This window comes from Nicotiana tabacum, chromosome 19 (assembly GCF_000715075.1).
Source record: "Nicotiana tabacum cultivar K326 chromosome 19, ASM71507v2, whole genome shotgun sequence".
In the NCBI taxonomy this organism is placed as follows: Eukaryota; Viridiplantae; Streptophyta; class Magnoliopsida; order Solanales; family Solanaceae; genus Nicotiana; species Nicotiana tabacum.
The window spans coordinates 134,043,524-134,067,543 of record NC_134098.1 but is presented as its reverse complement, the minus strand read 5'-3'; the positions used below and the strand labels follow the sequence as shown (position 1 = coordinate 134,067,543).

General features: G+C 37.4%; 3 protein-coding genes across 4 annotated transcripts; 1 reads left to right on the top strand and 2 right to left on the bottom strand.

Annotated features, from left to right (window-relative positions):
- Nucleotides 1-711: 711 nt before the first annotated feature.
- LOC107781437 (ribosome biogenesis protein BOP1 homolog) lies at nucleotides 712-9,418 on the top strand. Of its 2 annotated transcripts, XR_001647013.2 has the most exons (19): nucleotides 712-1,099; nucleotides 1,559-1,627; nucleotides 1,829-2,002; nucleotides 2,692-2,846; nucleotides 3,226-3,343; nucleotides 3,447-3,548; nucleotides 4,261-4,417; nucleotides 4,554-4,662; nucleotides 4,752-4,854; nucleotides 4,963-5,113; nucleotides 5,204-5,336; nucleotides 5,417-5,520; nucleotides 5,602-5,672; nucleotides 5,776-5,836; nucleotides 6,253-6,480; nucleotides 6,563-6,647; nucleotides 7,434-7,612; nucleotides 8,724-8,966; nucleotides 9,062-9,418. XR_001647013.2 is itself a non-coding variant. In XM_016602136.2 (18 exons), exons 1-18 carry the CDS (start codon nucleotides 902-904, stop codon nucleotides 8,807-8,809), a joined length of 2,283 nt encoding a protein of 760 aa, XP_016457622.1. In that variant the 5' UTR covers nucleotides 712-901; the 3' UTR covers nucleotides 8,810-9,418. The 2 variants fall into 2 exon arrangements, 1 of the variants encoding a protein (XP_016457622.1); XM_016602136.2 differs by having other exon boundaries at nucleotides 8,724-9,418.
- Nucleotides 9,419-10,081: 663 nt separating this feature from the next.
- LOC107781438 (nifU-like protein 2, chloroplastic) lies at nucleotides 10,082-13,702 on the bottom strand. Its single transcript, XM_016602137.2, has 4 exons — nucleotides 13,330-13,702; nucleotides 13,146-13,233; nucleotides 11,650-11,963; nucleotides 10,082-10,612 (listed from the first exon to the last, which is right to left on the bottom strand). The coding sequence occupies exons 1-4, from the start codon at nucleotides 13,474-13,476 to the stop codon at nucleotides 10,421-10,423; spliced, it is 741 nt and encodes a 246-aa protein (XP_016457623.1). The 5' UTR covers nucleotides 13,477-13,702; the 3' UTR covers nucleotides 10,082-10,420.
- A 1,777-nt stretch (nucleotides 13,703-15,479) lies between these two features.
- On the bottom strand, nucleotides 15,480-22,224 carry LOC107781439 (uncharacterized). Its single transcript, XM_016602139.2, has 2 exons — nucleotides 21,628-22,224; nucleotides 15,480-15,923 (listed from the first exon to the last, which is right to left on the bottom strand). Exons 1-2 carry the CDS (start codon nucleotides 22,088-22,090, stop codon nucleotides 15,625-15,627), a joined length of 762 nt encoding a protein of 253 aa, XP_016457625.1. The 5' UTR covers nucleotides 22,091-22,224; the 3' UTR covers nucleotides 15,480-15,624.
- Nucleotides 22,225-24,020: the final 1,796 nt, after the last annotated feature.

Genomic DNA, 24,020 nt, shown 5'->3' with positions numbered 1-24,020 from the left:
ATGGTAAATAGCTTGATATAGTGGTGTTTTAAGTGCTAATCAAGTCCTGTTAATAAGGGAACAAATGTTAAGCCTAATCTTTGTACAAATTTGATAAATAGAATCAGATAAGTTTCACCAAAAAGCAAAATACTACTCAAGTGGCAAGTTTAGGCCATAGTGGAATGGTAGTTTTGTAGCTTCTAATCTTTTGTACGAGTAACGAGTAACTTGAGTTTATTTTTTCATGCATGAACAATGACAAAATCATTCAAGTCTTATTTTATGATAGTTTTAATTGTACTTAACACTTAAATATACAATTTTGTTTATAAGTTATAGCATTTCTTTTAGAACTCTGTAAATTCTTTGTTCTCAAATTTTAATTCAAACAGTGAAAAGAGAAAATCTTTTTATTTTTGAGTTTCTTTGGGGAAACTTACGGTCGTTAAACTTCGGGTGTACACTGTGTAACCTTTTCACTAAAATTGCATTAGGCGATTCTAATGCGACGAGAAGATTACATGTTTTTATATGATTTTCGAGTTTTTGCATGTTACTTATTTTAGATAATCTTAAGGTTAAAAAATAAACTTATTGAAATTTATAAAATTAAAGGGAATTTCCCTTGCTCACAAAGCCAATCAATCTTTCACGCAGAGAAACCTTTCTACGTGCCAATTACTAGTTTGCTTTCGATATCCCAAGAGAAAGGTTTGAACCCAATTCACTGTTAATAAGTCAGAGGACCCATTTGAGAGGTATAGAAATACAGGGTCCAATTCAACAAAAAGAAATAATCTAATTACCGGAAATTCCCCGCCTCGGTTCTAAAACCCTAGCCTTCTTCTCTTTATCACCTCCCTCTTAAAACCCTTTGCTCCATAACTCCTTTGCTTCTTCTCGAGATATTGTAACAGAGATGAAGGTTCCAAAGAAGAGTAGCCTTCAGAAAAAACTGCAGAAAGGTGTAAAGAAAGAAGAAACAGATAACTTATTGGAAAAGCAGAAAATTGAAGAGGCGGTAGAAATAAGCAAAGAAGAAGAAGAAGAAGCAGCAGCAGCAGCAGCAGAAGAAAATTCCGTAGAATCTCCTGTTGTCTCTGACGCTGATGACGAGGTAATAATTCGAAATCACTATTTAAGAAATCAAAGCTAACTATTTTCGGTGTACGTTTAACGTAAAAAAATTCAATTTTTATCATAGCAATAGTGGATTGCTTCTTTTTTCTTCTTCTCCCTGATGATTGAAAATGCCTCAAAGCTTCGTTGTAGCATGACTCTAAGCATTGGGTTAAGCTCCTGGTACCTAAATTTAGTTAGCAAATTTGACTTAAAAAAGCTTCGACTCTTTTAAAAATATGGGTTGGCATCCTTTTTCCTAATTATTGAAAATGCCCTTAATTAAGTTGTACTATAATGGTAAGCACGCCGGGGCTTAGTTCAAGTGGCAAAGGGTGAGAGACTTGTGATAATTGAGACAACCACATTATTCCCCAAATATATCTAAAGATTTGTTCTTAATTAATTCGGAGAAATTGATGATTCCGAGTTTGAATACTGTGCATGATGGTTTCAGGTTTTCTCTGATGATGATGGATCACTAAGTGAATCTGGATCAGAAGATAGTCATCTATCTGGGGAAGAGGTACATGGTAATTTCCACTTTGTTAGGTTGGTGTAAGATAAGCCGGCATACATGCGTGCCTCATTCATAGGATTGCAATTAACTGGAAGTTTGTTTTATGCTTTAGTTTTTACTAATCAAAGATGTTTTATACTTATGCTATGATTTTTCAAAAGGTTTGCTGCTTAATGTACGAGTGGCAATATTATGCTATTGTTCCAGGATGTTTTTGTATCAAGTGATGGCGAAGATTCTTTTGATGCCAAAAGTGACAATGTCAGTGGTAATGGTGCAAGTGGCAGTGGTAGAGATGATGTTGAACGCGGTAAAGATGATGATGCTGGAAGCGATGACTCCCGCACAGTAGTTGAAGAAAGTGATTCATCCGAAGATGAGGTCTGCTTTTGATTTTTCTTTTTGGACTGAGAAACGGAAAGAGTCGAACAATAGCAGTATCGGTGAATCTAGTACCATTTTATCAATTTCCATGTACACGTTCCTTTTTCCTTTTCTCTTTATTATTACTTGCCCAAACAGTGCTATTAAAAGCCATCAGTTCATTGCTTAAAGCGAAGAAACGATGAACAGCAAGGGGTTATCGGTTATCGATTCGTGGGTGAAACCATGAGCTTCAAAAAAGTGTGCTTTTCAAATAATGACAGGCAGAGTGATCATAACAAGAAATGGTCGATTGTTGAATCTCAAATTCGAGGGAGTTTGATTATTACCATCATTATTGTAAATTGGTTGCTAAACTTTATAATTGCTAGTTAATTTTTGTAGTACTGAATTTTCTGATTTTGTAACTCATCTGCTTCACTTCAAAGAAGTATGAACTTCACTTCTTGCTTTTAGCTTCAAGCGCCATGGACCTTGTCGTTTTTTGTGCTTTTGGATTTTAAAACCACTGTGTTGGTGTCCAAACTCCAAATTGATAAATAATACCCTGTTGGAACCTAAAAGATGATGCTACATGCTGTCCAGTTCTTTCATGCATGGGTGGTCCAAGGATAACTTCGTCTCTGATGTTTCTGCTACTTTTTGTAGATTGTGTCTTTCTATTCAATTATATTTTGTCCTGTCAGGTTGCTCCTCGTAATACAGTTGGAGATGTTCCATTGGAGTGGTACAAAGACGAGGAACATATTGGATATGACCTTGCAGGGAAGAAGATCAAGAAAAAAGAGAGACAAGATAAATTGGATTCATTTCTTGCCAGTGTTGATGATTCAAAGAATTGGTTAGTTAATAATTGTTAATAGAAGTCCTTACAAAAGAAATTATTAATAAAAGTGAGTGTTTAATACTGCGTGCTTTGTTGATAATCACCTAAGCATTGTGTGTCAGACTAGTATTATCCTCCTTTTGGAATGTTAATAGTTCATGTCCCCTCTTTCGTTATTTGCCATGGTTTGTAAGTTTGTACCCCACTATTTAATGTGTTATAACCCACAAGAAAAGGGCAACCAAATTAGCACCTCATCAAGAAGGTTCCATTTCCTCTATATGCTTCACTCTTCATGTTATGTTACATAGTTAAGTCTCTTTTTCTCTAGTCTTGTAATCTGTAGATCCATTTTGTTTTGGTGTTTTTTCATGTTTCTGTATGTTGAATTCAGGCGTAGAATTTATGATGAATATAACGATGAAGAGGTTGAGCTCACGAAAGATGAAGTTAAGCTGGTCAAAAGATTGCTGAAAGGAAAGGCACCTCATACTGATTTTGACCCATATGCGGTTCGTGCTCTGGAGTTACCATTTTGCACTGGAGTGTCTAGGAGGGATACTTGTTCTTGCCTTTATCTAACTCGTACTATTATTTCGTCTCTCTGTTCTGCAGCCCTATGTTGACTGGTTTTCCTGGGATGATTCGAAGCATCCTCTTTCTAGTGCACCAGAACCAAAGAGACGTTTTATCCCTTCAAAATGGGAGAGTAAAAAGGTAAGGTCTTTTGAGACTTCCTTTTATTTCTGCTTTATTTGCTCACTAGTCTGGAGTAATGTTGGAAGTGTATAATCTGCTTTTTCACGATAACTAGCTTATGCAGTTTGTTCTTTTCTCCAATGATTGGCTAGGTATCTTTTGTGGATATTGCTCTTACGCTATTGGAAGAATCTGTTTCTACTTTTCTGATTTAACTCGTCCATGTCTTGATATAGTGTACATGGTTGGTTTGTTTACTTAATATATCACTTATAAGAATCTTGTTGTTCAGATGCATTTGTAAAAACTGACTTTCGGGAGAATATCAAAGCCACTGATTAGTTGATTGCTTTCTCGTTTTTTGCTCGAATCAAGTGTTAGAATAAGGCAGTGCATACAATCATGTGTACTAGCAGATATACTATTTTGCAAATATTCTTAGAAATATTATTGTCTAGTGTTCCTCTTCTTGTTCTCTTCTCTTAATTCCAGTTCTTATAGTCCAATTCTCTCAAGATTGATGCTAACATTTACATATGAAAAGATAAATGCTAATTCTGTTACGTCCTTGCCGAAAGCCCCAAATGAGGGCATATATGGTTACACAAAAATAGAAGTAATTACCTGTAAACTTGAGAATGACATTCTAGGTTTTTGCATACATGGTGTATTTTTGTGATTGATATTTGTTTGTGGTTTTCACGATCTGTGGTGTCTTTTTAACTTACAGGTTGTCCAGTATGTGCGAGCGATTCGAAAGGGACTTATAAAGTTTGACGAGAAGCCAAAGGAAGAGCCAAGTGCCTATCTCTTATGGGGAGATGATTCCACTGCAATAGATAGACAGGGGTTGGCATATATTCCTGCTCCTAAACCAAAATTGCCTGGTATGCAGCCTGACCATCTTTTCTTGATGACGGTTGTGTATATTATCTTTCCTGTGATGTAGGATCTTTCGTGTTTTCCCTTTTTGGAGAAAGTGTACTGGCTATCTGCTTTTCTAAAAAACTGGCCTATTTTCAGGTCATGATGAGTCTTATAACCCTTCTTTAGAATATATTCCTACACAAGAGGATCTCAACTCATATCAGCTTATGTTTGAGGAAGACCGACCAAAGTTTATCCCGAAACGGTATTAGGCTTATTTGATTGTTTTATAGTGTACTCTGTACAGCTGTTATATTTTTTAATATCTTCATGCTAAGCTTGTCACTGCTTTAGGTTCACATCGCTGAGAAATGTTCCAGCATATGAGAAAGCTGTCAAGGAAAATTTTGAACGCTGTATGGATCTTTATTTATGTGCAAGAGTTCGGAAAAAACGTGTACGTGAATGATTTGATCCCTTCTCCCTTCATTTTGTCTTGCTATTTTTTATCTGGGTCAGACTATCATCTGGTCTCTTCCGCAATAAATCTCTCTTTCTTTTGCAGATTAATATTGATCCCGAGTCTTTAAAGCCCAAGTTGCCAAGTCGCAAGGATCTCAGACCTTATCCAACTTCGTGTTATCTGGAGTACAAAGGTCATAAAGGTCCAGTTGTGTCAATTTCTACAGACTCTACTGGGCAGTGGATTGCTTCTGGTATGGTCTTTAGTCCTGGAATGTTATGCGTCTTTGTTGGTAAATACTGTGATCGAAGTGCTTAGGTATTTTTGATTCGTACATGTGAAGGTTCAAGTGATGGGACGGTGCGCATTTGGGAGGTTGAAACTGGAAGGTGTATAAGGATCTGGGAGCTGGGGGAATCCGTCCGGCATGTTTCGTGGAATCCTATGCCTGAACGTCCTATATTGGCAGTCTGCATGTAAGTGATTTACTGGAGCTTATGATTATTGTAGATAACATTGGTACAGATCTTAAATTGCTATCACATAAATATTGCAGGGGAGAAGATGTATATCTTTTGAACAGTGGACTAGGCAATGCAGAAGAACATAATAGTCTTGAAGAGCTTTTGAGTGTTGAAACACCATCAGCGGATGACTCTGGTCAGTTTCATTTGAAGAAGCCGAAATTTGTTTGAGGTTCATTACTCATTATGTTGCCTAACTCTTAATTGTTTTGCTTAGATCATGATAAAACCAATGTGAATTGGGTTCAAGATGATAAGAATGGAGGAATCAGGTTGAAGCACTTTAAGGTACCTTTCGTGTTCCCCATTGGATCTTTGTGATGGCTCAGGTATTAAAGTGATGATTACTATGAAATCCTCCTGTGTAGCTCAAATGTTTTTGTCTATGCAGACTGTTTCTTCAGTTGAGTGGCATCGGAAGGGCGACTATTTCTCAACTCTTATGCCCTCTGATATCCTTCATCTGATTTACATTATTGGCCTGATCTTCTAACTTGAATGCCGCCAGTCTTCACCACCCCTGCCCATGTCTTGATGTGTTGTAGTGTCTGATAAAAACTAAACTTTTTATAGTCATCTGATGTGAAAAATAAAGCATACTCTGTTGCTGCTATATGAATTTGTAAGTTCTAGTGGTGGTACTAACTTGCATGCCTTGTTAATGTTTTGGCAAATCATCCTTAGCATATCTGTGAGGGCTTTCTTCTTTCATTTTTTAAAGTAAACTGTTCTGTTTGTTTGGAATAGAAGAGATGTGGAAACAGAAAGATCAGGGTGGGATGGTGTTTGTGTGTGTTTATTGCCTCATTAACGTGAAACTTTGAGACTGTTGTTGGTTGATTGATGTCATTCCTTGACTCTTATCTACGCCAATCAAAAGCAGTTTTGATTCACCTGCTCTCAAAGAAACAGACTCAAAGAATACCATTCAAGCTTCATGGACTTCCAGTTTCAACTGCTTTCCATCCTTCTCGCTCTGCCTTCTTTATTTCGACGAAGAAAAACATTCGTGTTTATGATCTCTTGAATCAAAAGCTCATTAAGAAGCTAGAGACTGGTGTTCGTGAAGTCTCGTCTATTGCTATTCATCCTGGTGGTATGTGTACGCTCTTTTGATAATCATGACTGTTAGTTGCGGTACTCAACTTGTTAATAAGCTCTTTAAACTATGTGTGCAGGTGACAATCTTATTGTAGGGAGTAGAGATGGAAAACTGTGCTGGTTTGACATGGACCTTTCATCTCAACCGTACAGAGTTCTCAAGTATGTCCTTGCAATTGATATTTTTAAATTTTGAAAAGCTCTTCTGGACATATCTTATTGGTTTTCTTATGTACTCTGTCTGGTGAATTAAAGCATGCGCCTATTGTGCATTCAAGTTTTGTGCTGACAGCCTGACACATGTTAAATTGTGCACACAGCAACACACAGATTTGCCTTTATGCTAATTTGGTGTGTGGTTGTTTGACATTTACCTTGCATCTCAACCTTACAGAGTTCTCAAGTATGTACTTGCAATTGATTTGTCATTTTGAAAGTTCTGGACGTATCTAATGTTGCTTTTATGAAATCAGTCTAGTGAACTAATGTTTGCCTGTTGTGGATGTGTTTTGTGCTGACACATGTTAACTGGTGCACATAATTCGCGTTTCTGCTATCTTAATCTGATATGCTTGGGGGTAGGATCTTGTTTGAGTTAAGTTGCAAGCATTAGATGCCTCCGGGGCTTAGTTCAAGTAGAAAAGATTAAGAGACGTGTGACTTAGGTCACAGGTTCGAGCCCTGCGCCATGCAAACTAAGGCTGATATTTAAGTGGAGAAGGGCAGGCGAGTTATCTCCCAGTTTCGAAAGCTGTGGTTGATCCTAAGGATTGGCCCCGGATTTCTCGGTCATTAAAATAAAAGGAAGTTGCAGGCATTAGATGTGTTATATTGAAAATATTCACTTGTTCGTATTTAGTTCTCTGCAAATGTGATTGGTTAGTCTATTCATTCATTGCTGTAGTTGGTCCATAACTGCCCTTATATGGAGGTTCTTTAATGTTACAGTTGCCATCCGAAGGACATCAACAAAGTGGCCTTTCATCGCTCCTATCCTTTGTTTGCTTCGTCTTCTGATGATTGTACTGCATACGTTTTCCATGGCATGGTTTATTCAGATCTAAACCAGAATCCGTTGATTGTACCTCTGGAGATTCTTCGTGGTCATGCCAGTGAAAATGGAAGAGGTATGACCTTATTACCCTTTCTTTTCATCATATGACGATTCTAGTTTAGTCCCCAATCGCCATCCCATCTTACACTGGAAGAAAGAAGTGTTAATCTGATGAAGCTGCAGCAATTAGTGCTCTTCAGGTTTTATTTACCCTCGAATGCATTTTGAAAGATATGTTTGTCAATATAATAGTGCATTAGGAACTTTTGTCTGGTTGGAGCTTAACATCAGACAAGAGGGCCCTTTTGAGGTAGATTATTTTGCACCAAGGCCATAGAGGCATCTAGAGAAACAGCTAATGTTGATACAGAATAATACAGCTGGCAACAGAATGGTTCAACTCAATCATGGATATCCTGGTATGTCGGAGGAAATACGCCAGATGGCTAAATTTCACTTAAGGTTGATGGAGTTGAGATTTAAATTAAAGGATCCCCAAGGTGTTTTGGAAGTTAAACTAATCTGTGATAAAAATTGCCAGATAGGCAGATCTAATTTCAATATCATCTGTAAAGCAAAACCAATTTTACCTGTACTAGTTGGGTCAACAGATGGAAACACGCCAGATGGCTAAATTCACTTTAAGATGACGAGGTCGAGATTTAAGCTTGGAAATATGCCAGATGGCTAAATTCACCCAAGTTGATGGGGTCGAGATTTTAATTCAAGGATCTCCAAGGTGTTTATTTAAGCTTGGTAATATGCCAGATGGCTAAATTCACCTAAGTTGATGGGGTCGAGATTTTAATTCAAGGATCTCCAAGGTGTTTAGCAAGTTCTTAAACTAATCTCGAAATATGCCAGATGGCTATATTCACTAGAGTTGATGGGATCGACATTTAAATTTAAGGATCCCCAAGTTTTGCAAGTTCTGAAACTAACATGTGATAATTAAAAGATATGCAGATCTAAGTTCAATATCATTTGTAAAGCAAAGCCAAATAGATGGCTTATTATTAGCCAATGCTAGTTGGGTCTTGAGTCTTCCTTCAGTTTATCTCCAATGCAGCTATACCAAAGAAAAAGTGAATTTCATTCATATAGATGGCTTATTATGTTGATGGTAGTGGTCTCCAACACATGCTACCACTTTGTTAACATTTCTTGATTGCAACTGTCTTCAGGTGTCATGGACTGCAAGTTCCATCCCAGGCAACCATGGTTGTTTACTGCAGGTGCTGACTCTGTGATCAAGCTCTACTGTCATTAAGAAGATTACTCCAAAGTGGATTCGTTAATCTGAGAAGAGCATGACAGTACATTGCACTGTATACATTGCTGAGGAAATCTGGGAAGTTGCCTGCTTGAGTGAAGGGAGGTTAAAGGTTTATTAGGAGCATCTCAAGCCATCTCTTGTTCTTTCTCAGGTAGGATTCCACATATAGAGACTAGAGAATTCGGCACTGTTTTGTTCGTATGATCATGGTAGTCACCTCTCTTGTGTGGGTGTGTTTCGATACAGATTCCCCTTAGCAGGCTTTCTAATGAGAGGAAAACTTGGTCCAAGTTATTTTCACATCATCATTTTCTCTAGAGCTTTACAGGGCATCTTGACGAAGTAGTGAGAGCACAACGGAGCCCCATTATTCTTTACTTAAAGCTGAGTTATCACATATTCACATTTTTGTTATCTTGTACTTGTCATTTATGCATGGAAGAAATGCTATTTCGGTACTATTAGAAATTTTACAGTGGATCTTAATAGTCATCTCCACTGTTCTTGGCGTGTTTTGGAATGTTATTTGACCTGATACAGTGAAACTTTTTGGTGATTACCTCTTCTAAAATAGTAATTGGTGGTTGGTTGGACGTTTTCTAACCTGTTTGACTAGAATAATGAACCAACTCTTTTTAACAGTTCAAGATGGTTTGTTGAGTGATATACTTTCCAGATTTTAGTGCTGGTATTTTGATTGATCTTTTGGTATTTGCGCTATGTACATATAAACATTATCCAAACTATTACTCTTGGTGGTGGTTGAACCTTTTTTTTTTTTTAAATATTTGTTGGTGACCATTTGATTTATCCAAGAGCTCAGGTTATCAGAGATGAGATATTTAGCTTAAACCGTCAAGGTTTTGCATAGTCTACGCAAAACATATGAAAATATATAGTGAGCTCAGGCATATTTTACTAAAGTATAGAAGTCTAAGAAGACACCACGCCAAAAAATCACAGTAAAGACATCGCAGTTTCACAATCTTCCCAACCAATCAAAAAATAAGTCTGATATACCTAACACTACAAGATGCCCACCGCCCAAAACATAACAGGCTAACAAAAACAGGCAAAACGGCGAAGTAGCAATGTGATAAAAAAATTGCATAAGAGCCTAAGCGCACGTAAGCTCACATATATAACTGATATATATATATATATATGTGAAGGCTAGCCAAGATAGTTATGGTCGTGTAGTTATGGCTCATGATACGTGTAATAGGAGTATTCGTTCAGTTCTATTGCTGCGGAAGGATCGAATCATCAATATAAATTCACCTCTCTTTTGATTATCTAAATTGTTGTTCGGATCCCAAAATCCTAGACATTCCATGTTTGAACATCTCAAATCGTCAGGGTCATCTTGATCCACAAACTGGGTATTGCAATTCCCTCTCCGTGGTGCCCTATCCAAATATTACAATATAGAACATATAGACTGAAAATTAAATGCAGCGCAACTGTACAAGGTAGAGCTTACTATTTCCTTTTTTGGTACATAGGCAGCATATGATGAAGGCTTCACGCTAACTGAGCCAATCATGCTCCTACTTAGTCTGCTTATGACACAGACGCACCACTAAAAGAGCTGTGCAAACACTTCTACTGTAACAGTTGAACTGCCGCAATTGCTGGGATCTTTTCCCTCAGTTTCTGAGTTACAGCCACACGAACAGTCATTACACCAGCTGCAGGACCTGTGATTCGAACTTTAACTATTGGCTCCTCAATTGCCACAAGTTCCAAACTTCCACCAGCAGCCCCAACGAGATACGGCCTTATCTCTTCAAGAACCTATAGTTATAAATAAAAATCAATAAAGCAAGAAGATCTGCGAACACACATTTTCTATATTGATCAGAGCTACTGACAATTTGAGCAATGAGTATAGCTGCTGAAGTGCTAAATGAATCTAAGATGACATCGTGAACATGAAGATGTCTTTGACTGTGGCAGCTTTGAATCCGTGACTTGCGCCTACCCAGACATCACGTGTTACGCTCCTACCACTACATCAAAGCCCCACGGGCAACTCCATCATCCAAATATATCAATGAAAATCATGCAGAATTAAAGAATACCTAATCTTAAGCATCTCGAACAAAATAATGACATGCAGTTACTTGTGTGTCTGGATAAATCTTATATTGGAGTCAGAAGCAACAATTTAATCATGCCACATTTGCCTTCCACTGTTCATTCAGGACGAGAAGTAAATGGAAATACAACCTACTATTCGATTCATGACTGGGTCAGCCTGACGCAATGCCTCTTTCAACGCTGGATTTCATGTTAGAGAATCACAAATAACAAATGCCATTGTTGACTTGCAGTTATTGCAAAAAGACTGGCACAGTATTGATAAGTTTTTCAAGTTGTATGGATATAAACCAAACTTCAAGTCTAATAGAGGAAAAAGGGTAGCTGCATGTTCGGGTGAAGGCTTCTGTGGCCAAATTAAAGAAAAATGAACACAATCAATTTATGCAGCAGCCCTAGACTAACCATGGAGTAGTATGGTCAGGTCTTGGCACTAATACAGTAGACTCAAGTACATGGTCAGCCTATCAAGGAAGGGAATTTAGCTGGTTCAACCAACTTTGAAAGTAAAATGGCCTGTTTTTCTTATGAGCTACGTACCTATGCATGACAACTAACTTAACTGGTTGAGAAACCATATCTCTTTGGATGACGACGAACGGACGAAGTAATTTAGGACATGACTTAATTTGTCCACAATGTGTTGAAGATCATCTAGTTCAAGTTTACAGTTTTGGAAGGACTGTCCCAGTTGTATGTGCAACATATAAATAACAGAGAGAAGCATCTACCTTCTCTATGTTTTCTTCGTTAAGCTCAAGGCCAGTTTCTTCGTCTGGTACTGCTTCAACAGCAACAATTTCTGGGATCTTTTCCATCAAACGACGCTCAATTCCCAATTTCATCGTCGTGACAGAACTTGGACAGGAGCCACAAGCTCCTTGTAGTTTTAGCTTGACAGCATTGCCATCAATTTTGTGCAATGCAACATTTCCTCCATCTGCAATCAGATATGGTCGAATTTCATCCAGCACACTCTCAATGTTTTCTGCAGTAAGTGGTAACTCTTCTACTGCTGAATTTGGAGTTGCAACAGCCTTTACAACTGCACCAAGAGCCAACAAGCAAATCATTTCAGATTCAACATAAAGCCGATAAATATTTATTAGCAAGGCGGAAACTACTACCGACAGCACTTAGTATGTCATCGAACTAAGAACAGAAACATTTGCATCTAAGCTTAAAAACCAACACGCAAAGCTAATAAGGAACCCTTGGTATCCTATCTGCATATCAAATAGAAAAGATAAATTTAGGGCCTTTTGATTTCCGAGACTTTTCTGATAATCTAAATAAGTGATTATCAGAAAATTCATTACAAACTAATCGATTTCAATAATATAACAGTTGGTTATTTGCCAAATAAAAAAGCTAAAATCTTTTAACGTATTGGTTCTGACCATATAACTGATTTAAGCAAAATTTCCGATTAAAAGAGGTAACAAGCTCAATGGGCCCCATATGATTTGACGTCGAGTACAAGCTAATAATTTTCAATAAAATAAAATAAACCAAATTCGCTAAATAAATGAACTGGTTCTTATCACCTAAGTTGCTCGGACTCGGGTGCGGGTGTCCGATACGGGTGCGGATCTAGAGGTCAGATCCTTCATGATCTAAATTTAAAGATTCGGGGGTACGGATCCAGGTACGGATACGGATGCGGGGATTCGACAAAAAATAATTCAATTATTTAAAAATAGAGTTATATATGTCTAAATTATGAGACATTATGTGGAAAACTTACAAGGTATTCCGAGAAGGAGAAAATATTGAACAAGAATAGAATTTTGGAAGTAGATAAAAGGAAAAGGATACATAGAAATTTATATATAGGTATTCCATTTTCTTCCATATCACCCTAACTTTTGATTTGTTTTCAAAAATCATTGTATCTGTCCCAAATTTGTCTGTTGATTTTGGTGAAAGTACCCAAAATCGGTTGACCAGATCCGACACGGATCCCTCACCCATACCCACACCCACGTCGCGTCAACACGGGTGCGGCACTGAAAGTGAAGAGTTCGAGTAACTTAGCTTATCACAAAATGATTTAAGCACAATTCCCGACTAAAAAAAGGTAACAAACTAAATATGTACCAAATTATTTGATTAAAGCTAAATCAATTTGATACTTGTTATGAAATTCCTAAGTAAAAAAAAATTGTATTCATTAAGGTAATACAAATACAGAAAACGACAAGGTAAACGGAAGCAGAAATCACACCTTGCTGCCGTGAAGCACTACGGACGGCACGCGATGACGAATTACGCCTCGTCAACACGGAAAATCGAGTTCCAAAGAAGCCGGAAATCTGCAAAACAAAAGCAGATAATTAAGAGAATCGAAAAGGACAGAAATTGACAGTAAAACAACAGATTTACAATAAGAAGCAAAAAAAAGGGCATACCTTGAGAAGAGGAGGAGGAGGAAGAAAGAGAGTGGTGGTAGAAGAAGAAGGAGAGCATGAGGAAGATGAAGATTCTAGGGTTTGGAAGCTTCTAGAAGGGTATGAAGAACAGGTAGCTGGAGGATTCAATAGCATAGCTGATTGCATCTCTTTTTATCTTTATTGAAAAATCTTCAATCAACAAACTCAAATTCAGCAACTGAAAAAGTATATAATCAAACTGATGATTGATTTTCTTTTTGTTGTGAAATTTCACACTCGAGTTTGATTGCTTTCTCTTGAGTTTCTCACTTCCTGTCTTGTTTTTCCTTTTCTTCTCTTTGTGGACCGGAAAATTGATTTCTTATTTGGTGTGTCAATCTGTTTTTGTCTTGCTCTGAATTTTATAATTACGTGAATAAACAGGAATCGTTAATTTTTTACTTTTATTTTTCTGTGTTTCTTTTTTTATTTTCGTGAAAAGGGCAAAAGAAAAATGGCCGTGGCGGCTATGGAGCATTAAGGCGAGGTGCAATATCCATTTTTAAGTTCGCTATTTAAAATATATATACTATTTATAATATATTTAAGAATTAACTAATTTATCTAAATTTTATGATCTAAATTTCTGAATTACTAATTTAAAATTTATGATATAAGATTCAAATTTTTGGACACAATTTTCGAACTTAGGACACGATGTCCTGAAGTTTGAAATTTGAGGTATAAACTTCAGGACGTCGTGTCCTAAAATTTAAACAAAATTGACTAATCTTTAAATATATTATAAAATATGACATCATACTTTAAAAGTGGCTAACTAGTTTCATTTCCACCCATATTAGTGGTGCAGCTTAGCAAAGCTCGTTTTGGCTGGTCTTCTTTTTGTTTTTCCCTTCTTTCTTCTCATTTTCTTATTATCTTTTACTTTTGGTAATTATTGTGCGAGTACTTTATTTTTCTGAAAACATACCGCAATTTTGTGGATATATAGTTACTAAGCTTAATGCTTTTTTATTTATCTATATAAATTTCAGTGTTTTCCAACTCTTGTTTTAGTTAGTATCAGAATAGAAAAATATTACATTCTTATAAATAAGTATTTCAATATTTTAAAAACAAAAGTTTTTATACTCGCCCTTCAAATTTTGATTATTTACCATCCCCGGAGCAAATCAATATGGTATTGGTTTTAAATGATATGTGCATTGAGCTTTTTTAATTTGTTATTCCAATTTTTTTTGTGGTTAGTAATGTTTCTTGTGGCGCTAATTAAAAGTTTAAACTTGTTATCGAGAAACTAAATAAAATACGTCTATATTAAAACAAATGCAAAATTAATCAATATATATCAAAGAGGAATTATTGATGAAGTTAGTTCATATATGAGATGCTTAGAGATTCCACCCTACTGCTGATTTATATTATCGTTTTAAATCTTTATTTTTCAGTTGTTATCGGTATAAACATTACATTACAATTATAGTTGCAATTTTTTCATTTTCTTTTAAATTGCATCTTTTTTTGTGTGTGTGCTACTTAAGTCAACATTATGGCTTCCATCACCGTTGTTCCACATGCATTAATTTGCTCGATTAAAATGCTAATTTGTAGATATATACTATACTATTTCTAATACCCGTCAATAATCTCTAAACAAGAACATGGAGTTGATTATTATCGAAATGATTTAAGTTGTATACACTTTCAATATAAAAAAGTCAATAAAGTTAATTAATTTCGAAGTTAACAAATATTCATACATATTATAATTTCAACATATCCTAAGTTAGCCGAGCTGCTGAGGATGCTTAATTGCCAGAACCCCATTTGTATTTCTGGCCTTTTTTGTGAACACATTTATCTTCTCAAACTGCTGGTCATTATTTATATATAAAAATTTGAGATTATTTAGAAAGTTGTTAATTTCAAAATCAATAAGAAACTCTTTAATCCTTCTTATTTATGATTATCCATGAAATTAAGAAATACATATATCAAAGCCAAGAATGCAAAAGATAATGAAGTAATTAATAATACTAGAAAAAGGGTAAGTGAAATCATTGACACAGCAACATTGAACATTGAAATATGCACGAAAATTTGGAGAGGAAAAAATATAGGAAAAGAAAGAAAGAAAAAAAACTAGCATTATCACACATACACACGAATTAAAGAGATGGTGTTTCCTCATGATGTTCGACACCAACACCCATTGTTCTTGAATCTCAGCAGAAAGAACATAGAAAAAATAAAGTTAATTAGTTAAAATGATGAAGTTCTTATTCTGTTTTGTTGTCTTCTTTTTTTTTCAATTCAGAAGAGATGAGAAGAAGAAAAGAGTGGATTATCCATAGTAGTTGGAGATTTTTTCTTCCTTGAGAACAAGTCTCCGACAAGAGGAATGATAGGCTTCTTCTTCTTGTCCTTTTTCTTACCAGATGATCCAAACAACCCAAGATCTGTATCTCCAATTGTTAACATCTCTGCTAAAGTTGGTGATGACTCCCATCTTACTCTCATTTCCTTTTTCAGTTTATTATCCTCCCCTTTAGGATTATTACCATAATAATCTTCATTGTTAATTTTCACTGATCTTGACGCTGCCATTGCACCTGCATTAGCAGGGATGTAGTCAATTGAACTCACAATTTTTTAAACGGACAATAAAAGTATATATGTGACAAATCTTTAAATTTAGTACAGATATTGAGTGCCACAAGAAAAAGTATAAATATATGTGTAAAGTAGGATACAAGTCATTTTCATAAAAGTTGTTTTCCTATAAATATTTAGTATTTTTTGAACAATGTTTTTTAGTGTTAAGATAAAAAATCTTCATAATCATAAATTGGACTATTGCTAGTATTAATATTGTGCATGTCTCTATAGGGCTCTCTCTCTTGCTGAAACCCTAGATCTGGTTCACTATCGGAGTCTGAAAATCTCGTTGCTCTGCTCCAAGTTCAAGTTTTTCTTCAGGGACACTGCCAGGTAACAGAGTTTAATTGGTCATAGTCTCTATTTTCTTACTGCTGAATTAATATATTACATTCCCTGTGTGTGTGTTTTTTTAATAGTATATTTGGTTTCTATTTTGTAGTTACCCGATAAATTTTATTTGATTGTAAAACAGAAAAGATTCAGAAACATTGTTGTTCTTCATCTTCTAAAGTTCTTAAATAACTTGTAAAATAAAATTATTATATTTTTAATTTTACATTCCTTATGGATACAGATTTCCCGTTCTCTCATATCTTATTCTTCCTCTAGCCATTTTTCTCTTTCACTAGCTTTTATTTTGAAATTATAGAAAGATACGTAAAGTGTCAAGTTTAATTTTACATTCTTTACGGATCAGTGTTCAGATCCAGTCATTTTTCTTGTGATTATTTTTGAATTGACTGTTTTTTTCAAACCAACTTAAGGTTTTATTTCATCCTTTTTTGTGCTCCTTTGCTACGGGTGGGGCCTCACCAGTGGTAGCGGTGACAACCCCTCCCCCTTTGTTGGTGTTTTGTATGTATTTCAGGTTGGGGCATGTGGCTATTAGCGGTGAAAGGGACGTGCGTGTGCAAACATTGAAGAACAACCCGGGCGAGTGTCAACAAGGGGCGGCAGGAGTTGGACGCGAACGTGCTAGGTGGCCGCAACATCGTCGTATATACCAAGACAATTCCAAGGTTCTACTTGCGGGAGTTGGTACCTCCCGTTTTCCAGTTTTCCTTTGTTGTGTTAGTTAAATTGCTGCCATCGTAGTTCGTATTAGTTTATTCACCATATTAATGTGTCTGTAGTTACAACTTGTCTTCTTCTGATTTGGTCGGTTGCCTTGTGTGTGATAGTGATTTCCCTTACTCTGCCGTAGGTATAGTGGCTGTGGTCAGGGATGGCCGAGTGAGGTCATGTCCTTGGGGGGAGGGGAACGGGGGGTGGGGCGGGATTTTGGACATGGGTTAGGGGTACGGCAGGAGGCAAGGGAGGTAAAGGGAACAAGGGTGTGTGTAGGTTGAGAATTGGGTCATGGAACGTAGGTACATTGACGGGTAAGTCTATAGAATTGGCAAAGATCCTCCAGAAGAGAAGGATCAATATAGCGTGTGTCCAGGAGATAAGATGGGTAGGGTCGAGGGCGAAGGATGCAGACGGGTATAAACTTTAGTACTCAGGAGTCCATAAAGGTAAGAATGGAGTGGGCATCTTGGTGGATAGGAAACTTAGAGAATATGTGGTTGAGGTTAGACGGGTGAATGATAGATTGATGACTATTAAGTTGGTGGTTGGGGAGTGCACCCTAAATATTGTTAGCGCCTATGCGCCGTATGTGGGTCTAGATGAGGAGGTTAAACGGAGCTTTTGAGAGGGGTTAGATGAGATTGTGCGCCAGGTTCCGCCTGCTGAGAAGCTATTCATATGAGGGGATTTTTAATGGGCATATTGGGTTAACCGCAGGTAGTTATGGCGAGGTGCATGGAGGCGTCAGTTTTGGGGAGAGGAACGGAGGAGGTACATCACTGTTGGACTTCGCTAAGGCTTTTGGGTTGGTGATTGTGAACTCTAGCTTTCCGAAGAGGGAGGGGCATTTGGTTACTTTTTAAAATGCGGCGGCGAAGATTGAGATTGACTATCTCCTCCTCAGGAGGTGTGACAGAGGGTTGTGCAAGGATTGCAAGGTGATTCCGGGTGAGATACTAGCGATGCAACATAGGCTCTTGGTGATGGACGTTGGTATTATGTTAAAGAGAAGGAAAAGGTCTGCTTGAGGAAGACCAAGAATCAGGTGGGGAGCCTTAACTAAAGATGACGCCCAAGAGTTGGAGGGGCGGTTGTCGGGTATGAGAACTTGGAGGAGCAGTGGTGACGCGAGCACTATGTGGTCAGCGATAACAGACTGTATTAGGGAGGCTGTAAAAGAGGTGTTAGGGGTCTCGACGGGCGTCTCTGGTGGGTACAAAGGAGACTGGTGGTGGAATGAGGTGGTCCAAGGTAAAGTGGAAGCGAAGAAGGTGGCGTACCTGAACTTAGTGGGGAGCATAGGAGAGGGGGAGATGCGAGCGTGCATGGAGAGGTATAAGGTATCTAGGAAGGAGACTAAGCTGGCGGTCAGAGAGGCTAAGACTGCGGCTAATGGACGTATGTACGAGGAACTGGGGAAAAAAGGCGGGGAGAAGAAGTTATTCCGGCTGGCCAAGTTGAGAGAGAGAGGAAGGCTCTGGATTTGGACCAAGTGAGATGTATCAATGACGAAGATGGTAGAGTATTGATGGAAGATGCCCAGATTAAGAGGATATGGCAGACTTACTTTCATAAACTTCTGAATGAAGAAGGGGATCGGAATATTATGCTAGGCGAATTGGAGAATCCCGAGAGTCACCGTGACTTTGGGTACTGCAGGCGTATCGAGGTTGAGGAGGTCGTGGGAGCTGTGCGTAAGATGAGTAGGGGCAGAGCGACCGGGCCAAATGAGATTCTGGTAGAATTTTGAAAGTGTGTGGGGAGAGCAGATTTGGGAGTGGTTGACTAGGTTATTTAGTGTTATTTTTAAGGCGAAGAGGATGCCGGATGAGTGGAGCTGGAGTACGGCAGTTCCATTGTAGGGGTATCAAATTACTAAGTCATACCATGAAAGTATGGGAGAGGGTGGTTGAAGCGAGGGTGAGGATGATAGTGTCTGTATCTGACAACCAGTTCGAGTTCATGCCGGGTCGTTCGACTACAGAAGCTATACACCTTGTTAGGAGGTTGGCATAACTGTACAGAGAGAGGAAGAAGGATATGCACTTGGTGTTTATTGACCTAGAGAAAGCGTATGACAAGGTTCCTAGAGAAGTTCTCTCGAGATGCCTGGAGGCAAAAGGTGTATCGCTTCCCTATATTATGGCGATTAAGGACATTTATGATGGGGCTAAGACTCGGGTTAGGACAGTAGGAGGCGACTCTAAGCATTTTCCGGGTGTAATGGGATTACACCAAGGTTCTGCGCTCAGTCTGTTCTTATTCGCCCTGGTAATGGACGCGTTAACACACCATATTCAAGGGGAGATGCCATGGTGCATGCTATTCACCGATGACATAGTTCTAATTGATGAGTCGCGAGCCGGTGTTAATGAGAGGCTGGAGGTTTGGAGACAAACTCTTGAGTCTAAGGGTTTCAAGCTGAGCAGGACGAAGAAATAATACCCGAAGTGTAATTTCAGCGCTGAGCCGGGGGAAGTGGGCGTGGATGTGAGGCTTGAATCACAAGTCATCACGAGTAGAGGCAACTTCAAGTACCTTGGTTCGGTTATCTAGGGGGGAGGAGAGATCGACGAGGATATCACACACCGTATAGGGGTAGGATGGATAAAGTAGAGGTTAGCATCTGGAGTCCTGTGTGACAAGAGAGTGCCACTGATACTCAAAGGTAAGTTCTATAAAGCGGTGGTTAGACCGTCCATGATGTATGGGGCTGAGTGTTGGCCCATTAAGAACTCACATATCCAGAAGATGAAAGTAGCAGAAATGAGGATATTGAGGTGGATGTGCGGGTACACTAGGATATATAAGATTAGGAATGATGATATTCGGGAGAAGGTGCATGTGACTCCCATTGATGACAAGATGCGGGAAGCGAGGCTTAGATGGTTCGGACATGTTCAGAGGAGAAGTCCAGATTCTCCGGTACGGAGGTGTGAGCGGCGGGCTGTGGAGGGCACGAGAAGAGGTAGAGGGCGGCCTAAGAAGTATTGTGGAGAGGTGATCAGGCAGGATATTGTGATGCTCCAGATTTCTGAAGACATGACACTTGATAAGAAGATGTAGAGGTCGAGTATTAGGGTTGTAGGTTAGGAGGTAGCTGAGTCTTGCCTTACTTCGTACTATTGTGGGACTAGCCAGGCAGGGGTTTTATCTAAGATAGCTAGTGGCAATATTGTGTCTTATTATTTTGTTTTTCAGTGCAGGACCTATGTACTAGTTATCGCTTTTGCTTTGCATCTTTTTTCTGGATTTCATGGTGTTCCTATTTTTCCTATGATTGCTGTGGTGATACTAATATTGTCTCCTTTTGTCATTTTGTCTTTTTGTTTTCTTGAGCCAAGGGTCTTTCGGAAATAGCCTCTCTACTCCTTCAGGGTATGGGTAAAGTCTGCGTACACACTTCCTTCCCCATACCCAATTAGTAAATTTTACTGGGTTGTTGTTATTGTTGTTGTTGTTGCATGTCTCTATTGGGATGAGAGCGGAACTTATCCTTTAATTTGCCCCTTCCATTTATTAGGATATCTTCATCATCAATTTTGATTTTGTGTGTACCCCACCTTTCTTCCGGAAAAAGGAAAGTGATGGTGTGAAAAATATTTTTTAAAAATATATACTAAACATTATGAGCTAATGTAATATTTGCAACTCAATAACGCGTTGATGAATAAAATACTCATATTTGTCCTAGTTGGAGTTAGAGGCGGACATAAAATCCGAAAAATCGAATTTCGAATCAAATTAATTCGATATTTTGGTATCAAATTTTCGGTATTTCGGTATGGTACTCGGTATTAAATTTTTGATATTTCAAAATACCGAATTAATTTTACCTAAATTCCTACACTGCCTAGAGGCCGAGCCCAAAAGCCTAAACCCCTAACCCAATATTCTTTGTCCATTTCATTAAAAGGCTATAGATTTTATTGTTTTGGCATTTTAACAAACAATTACTACTAAACATGGAGATGAAAATTGTTCTGTTAATCAGAATTGAGAACTTGTGTTTTGAAAACTTTCTCAACTGGAGCAATATATATTAATCTTAATTAAGATTTGGTTCGCTTTATGACAAGCTTTCTCTGCCCAACTATTTAATTGCTAGTGCAATGAAATGATAAGTTTTTTTAACTATATATATGCGGTTTCCACTCGCCAGTGCCAAGAAACCGTACTGAATTGTACCGAACCAAATAAGAAAATATCAAACCGTACCGAACTAATTGGATACGGTAATTTGTATGCACAATTGATATACCGAATACCGAAATACCGAACCGTAATTCATAAATAACATACCGAAGTACCGAACAACCACCCTAGTTGGAGCAACTAATACTAAGTTAATCATATAATAAAGGAAAATGACTTCAGCTAAAAGTATTGACGCAATTAATATGAAGTTAAAAGTCGAAATAACTCCCGGAAAAATAATATTTTCAAGTAACCAAACACCAAAAACTTTCTTACCGACAAGATTTTCCTAAAAAAAGTTCCAGTCATACATACTGATCTCATATTTTTCAGAAAACTCAGAACTTGAAACTAAATTAAGATAAAAATCATGAAATCGCCTCTAACCTGCGTGAGCTGCTTCCGCTTGTGCCAGTTTCGACATGTTCTTATGAAGCTCCGCGTTTAAAGAAGCTAAAGCAATTTCAGTCTCGAATTCTCTTGCTTTCAAAAGCTTCAATTCTGTCTTTGTTTCTTCCAGCTCAGTTTCAAGCTTCTTCAGTGCTTCCACAACAAGAGGATCATTGTTGAAATCTTGAGGATTTGGTGATGAAGCAGATTTCCATGACGTGGCGGTAGTAACAATTTCTTGGGAATAATTAACACTTCCAGGACTTGGAGAAAAATTATTATGATTATTATTATTCCACGGACTTTCTTGAGTTGGAAACGTGAAAGGTTTTGGAGAATAAATTTCTTTAGCCAAGAATCGCTCGCCAAAGATGGCTACAGCTTCTTTGATTGAACGAAAAGGCCGTGAAGAATCCACGTTGGAATGAAAATCCATAGCTTCTTTTTTTGGTGTTTCCATATTGTTTTTTCTTTCTTTCTGTTCTGTAAGGTGAAAATGCAAGGAGAGATATGAGACAAATATTATTAGATCATGATTGCTATAAGGTTGGTTTGATGAGAGTTTTCTTTGCTTTTACTTCAAATATTCAGAAGAGATTTGAAATGAGGATTGGTCTAGTGTGCGTGGTGCAGGGTGGGGGGTCGCACATATTATATGTATGTGTGTGTATATATATATATATATATATATATATATATGCTATTCCAGGCCAGTACTCTAATGGCTAGCTGGTGAAGAGATGGATATAGAGATACTGCAGTTTGAAGGTTAAGTTACAAGGGATTTTGAAGTTGGAAGAAGTAGACTTCTCAACTACCAAGCAAAGGAAACAAATGAATGCAATATATACAATGACAGTGCTTAAATTTTTGCTACAATTTTAGTTCAAGTTGTCAATTATCACGTGTTTGAGGTTGAGGGTAGTAATAATAATTGTTATATTAATATATTTTAATACTATGTCATAACAAATTATTTGCTTTCATTTTTAAGCTACTACCTCACTCATCATGGACAATACCGATTATCTATAATAATCTTGCTGGCCCGTAAAATTTATTTAGGAAAATTAAAGTCGTTGGTATTATGGTCAAAGGCCAAATCTATACTCGGACTTATTTATCAAACTAAGGATATATAGACTGATAAAGAAGCTACTTAAGTGTGTCATAACGGTATCAATTACGTTCTTTAACAAGTAAAAAAGAATGCATACGTACTCCATCTCCATCCATTTTCTTCTTTTCACGAATAATTTATGCTTGTGGTTGGTTCCATTGCAGCCTTTTGTCTTCATAAGCAACATTCAATCTTTTAGATTACTTTCAACTTTTTCTATCTTGTTTACGTAAATGATTAGATATGAAGTCTTCAAAGCAAATAGTGAACGGAAATTGGAATTCTAAATAGTTGCACCAGAAAAAAATAGTTCAATAATTTATTTTCCTATTTTTGAAAAAGAAAGTTTAAGTGCGCCCCTCAGAATTAAGTACCTCCGATTGAAGTACATGAAATCTAAAACAGTACTTCAATCGCTTTGATTAGAAGTGTCTTTTGAGAGGAAGATTATGGCAAGTTAATTAAAAAGTGGCAAAGTGTAATTTGAGATGTCTTAATTTACTGGCGGACTAAATATTAATTAAGGGCAGAGGTAATCATGATTAAGGTGCAACTTTAATATTAGTCTTTAATAATGTGATTTTGCATTATTAATTCCTTCTTCGAATAAATTGTGGTTTTGTTTTGCTGAAGAATTTTGCATCTAAGACAACAACCTACTGTGATAGGTAAATTATCTACTGTTGTATTCATTCGTAAGACGTAATATTCCCTTGGGTCCTTCATAATTATTCTTCATTATTAGAATTATTCCACTTGTTTGGGCTTACTGGAAAATGAAAAAAATATGACGTATACAATATTGGTGGTGGTGGGCTGGTGGCCAAAAGATCGAGATGATCGGTGGTGAGAGTAGTTATTACTAGTCAGGATTTTATATAAGTAGTGTCATAATTTAAGAAAACGGACAAATGAATAAATCACTATAATGATAAGCGGTGCCATTTTCTATAAGTATCCTCAATTTTTTTTATTTTTCTTATAAATATCTAGTGAAAATTTTCAACCAAACGGTGTCCCGCGATACCGCACGATATAAGGTTCATATGTCCCTAGTTATTATTGGTGGTTGATGGGGAGGCTAGTGGTATTCATGGTTGAATACACTGCTTGGTGGTAAAAGCAGTTAACAATATATGCTAGCAATTAAGATGGTTGGTGGTGGTCGTTAAGGTCATTGGTCATGATGGTGTGTTATTGGCGATTGGTGGTCAAGGCAGCTGATTATATAATGGTTATTGGTAGTGGACATCGTTGGTAGTGGTTACTA